We start from the raw sequence: 5254 nt of genomic DNA, 5'->3' as shown, positions 1-5254 counted from the left end.
TTATTTAAAGTATTTCATTCCCACCGGGCGCGATGCGATGTTTGGGGGCGGCGCGATTACATGTAAAGTCAAAGCAGAAATGCGGACAGACGTGAATTCGCTCCGGTGTGAACGCAGCATAAGTAAGATTTTGATTGCAGGACTTTTACTTGGAGTTTTTTTATATATTTATATTTAGTTTTGCTAAGTATCTCTTCAAACCTCTGGATGTATACAGTATAACACATGTTGACCCTGTGACCCTCCATGGACAGACTGACAGGGTGACTCACGTGTAGGAGCTGTCCCCGGTGATCTCCTCTCGGATCTGCCTGTTCACAGCATCCGCCGGCCTCCCCCGGCCCTCCCCATCCCCCTTCAGGACCACAGTTTTCTGCCCCTCGGGTTTCTTCTGCCCCTCCGCTTTCTTCTGCCCCTCCGTTTTCTTCTGCCCCTCCGGTTTGCTGGCCTTCTTCTTGGTCTCCAGCAGAGACCAAGAGTCCTTCTCCTGCACCTGGTCGGCGATAGCGCTCTTCTCCACCCCGCTGTCCGCCTCCACCTGGTGTTTGGAGTGCCGGGGCCTGTCCGGAGCACGCTCCCCGGCGGCGGGCTTAGGTATCCAGGGGTGGTCGGACTTTTTGGGGATAGGCCAGGGTTTGTAGTCCTTCTGGTACTGGGTCACGCTGTTGAACGGTGTTTCCGGCTCGTGGTACTCGTTCTTGGGTTTACAGCTCGGTTCGGGTCGCACGTTCCAGTGCTTAAAGTCCTCGCGCATTACCGAGCTGCACACGCGCTCCTCGGACACGCACCTCCGCGGGGGGCGCGCGGCTGGCTTGGTGCGAGGTGTTGTGCGAGACGGCTGCGTATCTATGGTGACCCGGGCCTGGTGCGCGTGCAGCGGCGGCTGCAGCTGGATGTGCTGCAGCTCCGATGCGTCCGTGTACTTGGTGAAAACCAGAGGCACCGCAATGTCAGCCTTATCCAGCTGGTTCCAGAAGCGGGCCATGCAGCACGCCCTGCTGATACAGGGCCACGCCATGGTGGGCTGTACGGAGCTCCACTACAATGCACTGTGCAGGGGCCAAACAGAAGAAAATATGTCTCCTGAGCTGAGAGAAACGAGATGTCCCTGCGTCAGGCTGCAAGGAGGCCACCGACACCTTTTGACGTTAGATTAGGTGAATCAGTAAATCCATTTTGCATCTAAAATAGACAGATTTATTTTACTACAAAAAAAACCGTTGCCTACTGCCGTGTTCTCCGCTGCTGTCGGTCCCTCTCTGTCCGCTACATCACTCCCTGGCAGGACTGCAACGGAAAACAGCCCCGCCCTCCTCCTCAGCATCCACAGAAACAGGAGGATCCGGCGAGGAAAATGAGTCCATCAGCGAGAATAACAATGGACTTCCGGTTTATCCCCCATTGTAAACGCTTTAATAACGTTCTTTTTAAATGGTCTTATTATAAATAGCACACAACAAGATAGCATTATAATATATTGGCTATATGTTATTATATTCTATGCACATTCTCTTCACGTCGCATATCTGAAGGCATTGACCCGTGCTTTTATTTTGAAATTGGACCATTCATTTCTGCTATAACGCTGCTGAACATGGTGAGCTTGACGTAAATTAGGTGTTTTTTTTCTTCGCTCACTGCGTATCGTTTCGCCATCACTTTTCTACTGTTTCTCTGAACGTGTGGATATGTGTATAACATTAGATACAACTAGAATTAGAAAATCAGTGGTCAGAAAAGAGGAGAATATATCTGCCTGATAAAATAAATATGAAAATAAATAAATGTATAGCTCAGGAAGAAATATAAAATAACACCAAGAAAAAATACATATTAGATGAATCTGTAGTAATAAGGAAAACTTTGCCATTTATTTGTTAAGTATACATGGAAGTATAAAGTATAGTACTCATATTTCCATCATGTGTATTAAGATAATAAAAGCCATAAAAAGGGCCACACTGTTAAATGTTATCGACTGACTCATGCAAAATTGCCTTTGTGACAAAGACATTGCTTGCAGACTGGGCAGCAAGTAAAACATATGAATAATGCCGACTCATTAATCACCCTGACGGGGACTGCATTTCTACGACATCTGACAGACAAGCACATCATCTATAGAGGGCTTCATAATGAAGTCTGACAGCTGATTCTTTTGAAACAATAATGATCTTACTCATGTTTTCTTAAAGTTGAATGCATTTGTTCCATTGGTGCGGGTGAAACATTAACTCACTGACTGATAAGGTTACAAGGTTCATTTATTATCATTCTGCAACACAGCTGTGCACAAAATATGTGAGGTGCATCCTCTTCATGCTACACAAGAAGAACAACATGGAGGGTGATCTGAACAGACTTACAGCCTGAGAGAAGCTGCTCTGCTGTCTGGTGGGACGTACTGATGGATTACTGAACAGGCCTAGGACATAATGATGTACCAAACCAGGAAAAAACACAAAAATAGCACCAAAAATCACAGCGCAACTATAAAGAGATGCAAAGCAACTGCTAGAATACACACAATAGCTTGAAAAGGGGAAAAACAGCCGTAAAGAGAAACAAAATGACAACAAAGAGAAAAAGTGAGCAGAAGGAGACCATAATGAACACAAAAAGAGACACACAACATGACTGAAAAGACACACAAAAAGACTCCAAAATGAAACTAAATTACCACAAATTAACAAAATAAGACACAAAAATACGAGAAAAACAACACAAAGAAACACAAAATTATTTACAAAAAATGAAATACAAAATGACCACGAAGAGACAAAATGAATACTAAAAGAAAACACATGATAGTAAAATGACATAACACCAAAATGATAAATACATCAAATTAGTAAAAAGAAGTATAAAAATAAGCAAAGAAAAACAATAAGAATTCAACAAGACAGACACGCCCACAAAGACACAAAACATCAAAATAAAACAAAATGACACAAAGCAACAAAAGGGACAAATATAACACTAAGACACACAAAATAATAAAGACAAATCGGGTAAAATAAATTCAGCAGAGACACATAATGGCTACAAAGAGACACAAAATGACCATGATATGATTGCGCAAGAACAAAGAGACCAAACACAAAGCAGTTCTGAGAAGATAAACAATAAAATAATTCACACAGCTCAAGTGTGAGTCCGGTTCTTCTAGATGCTGGGGCCTTTTGCATGTCTGCTCCAAGGACCCATTGTCTCATTATCCGCCTGCGGTGCTGTGACAGTGAACACGTCTGTGTCTCTGGTCAGAGGGCAGCAGGGGGAGCAGGCTGCTGCTGCTGGGGTGCATGTCGTCTCAGTAGATGAGAACCAATGATGTTCTGGACTGTTTGAATCACACACTGCAGAGATCAAGTGTTTGGGGGGTTATTAGATAATCTGCGAATACATATACATGTATTAGGATGCAATCAAAGGGCAAATTGTAATGGTTTAACATAAATCTGTTTATTGCCCCAATAAACACCTCCACATCTCCTGTGAGCTTTTTCCTTATTCAATCATAGAATAGGAATAGTAGCACTGGACAGATTGCAACAGCTGCATCTGGGTATTTCTAAGTATGGATTCGGGTCAAAGGTAAAGCATAAACTTTCACCCACAGTGTCATGCACACACCACATATAGGCCTGGTTTAGGAGCTTTCCAAATCTACAAGAACACTAACTAAAACACATTTAAAATAATTCACAATGAGGTTATGTGAGCGGTACAGTCTTATCTTTCTGGCTATCTGTTAGCATGAGGTGCAGGGACATTATTGCTCAACCATGCTGGGGCTGCCTTCAGAAATGTACATAGATCAATACATTACACTGTCATGCTAGCAGCGTGACAGTTAAAAAAGTTAAAAAATATATAACTCTTCTCTCTTCCACTGAGCTGTGGCAGTCCTCTTCCTCTGAGTTATGCTTACGGTCATGTTTCCAGCAGGTCAAAAGTCAGATAAAGACATGGATTGACAAATCAAACCCTATTTTGAGTGTGAGATAAGGCAGTCAATATGAGGTGATGGTGGAGAGCTGAGGAGGACAGACTTTGCACCCACTTCACTTCTTCGACTTCTTCTCCACCGGCTGCAGCCTCGGTTTTTATCTCTCTTCTCTCATGAACAACATGAAGGTTGATTTTGCCCCCCTGGAAATCCCCCTTCAGAGGAGACTGCAGACGGCTGCCGTGGCGCAGTGGGTCTTCTCCTTCATTGGCCTGGGTGAGTGTGCATGTTTAAATGTGTGCCTAACATATGGATATGATACTGATAGTAACGGACTGCTAATCAATAAACAACTCCGTTTTGTTTCTTTACAATAAGTGTTAAAACATGTTGTTTCTTGTAAAGTGTTAGTTAATGTGAGTGTTAGAGAACTGTTGTCACATTTGCACGAACTGCTGGATGGCCAGAAGAGGGAGCTAGTTTGAGTTTGTTCTAAAACCAGTTGCTATAGTGGTGCTGTGATGATCTGTAGGCTGACACGGAAGTTACCATCACAAGGGTTACCTCAACAAAAAGCATTGGGATTTTTTAATTGGATTTTAGAATATTGCCGGAAAAATTTCTGTGGCAACGTTCATTTTACTAACCCTAACCTACACCACCTTTTTATAGTTGAACTAAAGCCTAAATGCAAATCGCAAGAAGTAGGCTAGCTCAATCTTACAAACAAACTAATCGCAGTTGCATTACATGACATCACAACCGCTAAGCTAAAGGTGGATAATGTTGGGCGTGATGATTTTTAGGGGCTCCCCCTAGATACTCGTTAGCAACAGCCCACCAGTGGGGTATTTACTGACGTATTGTTTTTCGTAGAACAAAAACAAGAACATTCTATAAGCTTGTGTTAAACACAGACCTTATTTAATGAATTTAACAAAAAACTGATTCAAATAACCATTGACTGCAAGTCAAGGGAACCCAGAATTGCTAAAATGCTAACTAATTTCCGGTTTTAGGAATAATTCCTGCAGAACTCAGTGTTTCCCCTAGGATGGAGTCATAGCAGCGGTGCTAAGGCACGTGGGCCCAGCATAATGTGAGCGCGGAGCGCGTGGAATTCTTTAGTGTGTGCGCGTGCGAAATGCGCCCTGCCAATTTGTTTCTATGTGTCAGCACAACAAAGGCTCTTGAGGCCTATTTGCTGCCCTAGGTAAGATTTTAGGCGACATTTTATGTGTAAAGAATAAATGAAAAATCTCAACAAAAGACAAATACACTGCAAAAACAGAAACTTATAGACAT

The 5254-nt window shown here is 43.1% G+C and overlaps 1 protein-coding gene across 1 annotated transcript; it reads right to left on the bottom strand.

Moving 5' to 3' along the window:
• Nucleotides 1–268: 268 nt before the first annotated feature.
• Nucleotides 269–1382, bottom strand: LOC104957468 (microtubule-associated protein 6 homolog). The gene has a single exon (XM_010785106.1). The coding sequence runs from the start codon at nt 1016–1018 to the stop codon at nt 269–271; it is 750 nt and encodes a 249-aa protein (XP_010783408.1). The 5' UTR covers nt 1019–1382.
• Between the last annotated feature and the right edge of the window lie 3872 nt (nt 1383–5254).

This window comes from Notothenia coriiceps, unplaced genomic scaffold (assembly GCF_000735185.1).
Source record: "Notothenia coriiceps isolate Sejong01 unplaced genomic scaffold, NC01 NC01_scaffold00027135, whole genome shotgun sequence".
Classification (NCBI taxonomy): domain Eukaryota; kingdom Metazoa; phylum Chordata; class Actinopteri; order Perciformes; family Nototheniidae; genus Notothenia; species Notothenia coriiceps.
This window is presented reverse-complemented; position numbering and strand designations above follow the sequence as displayed.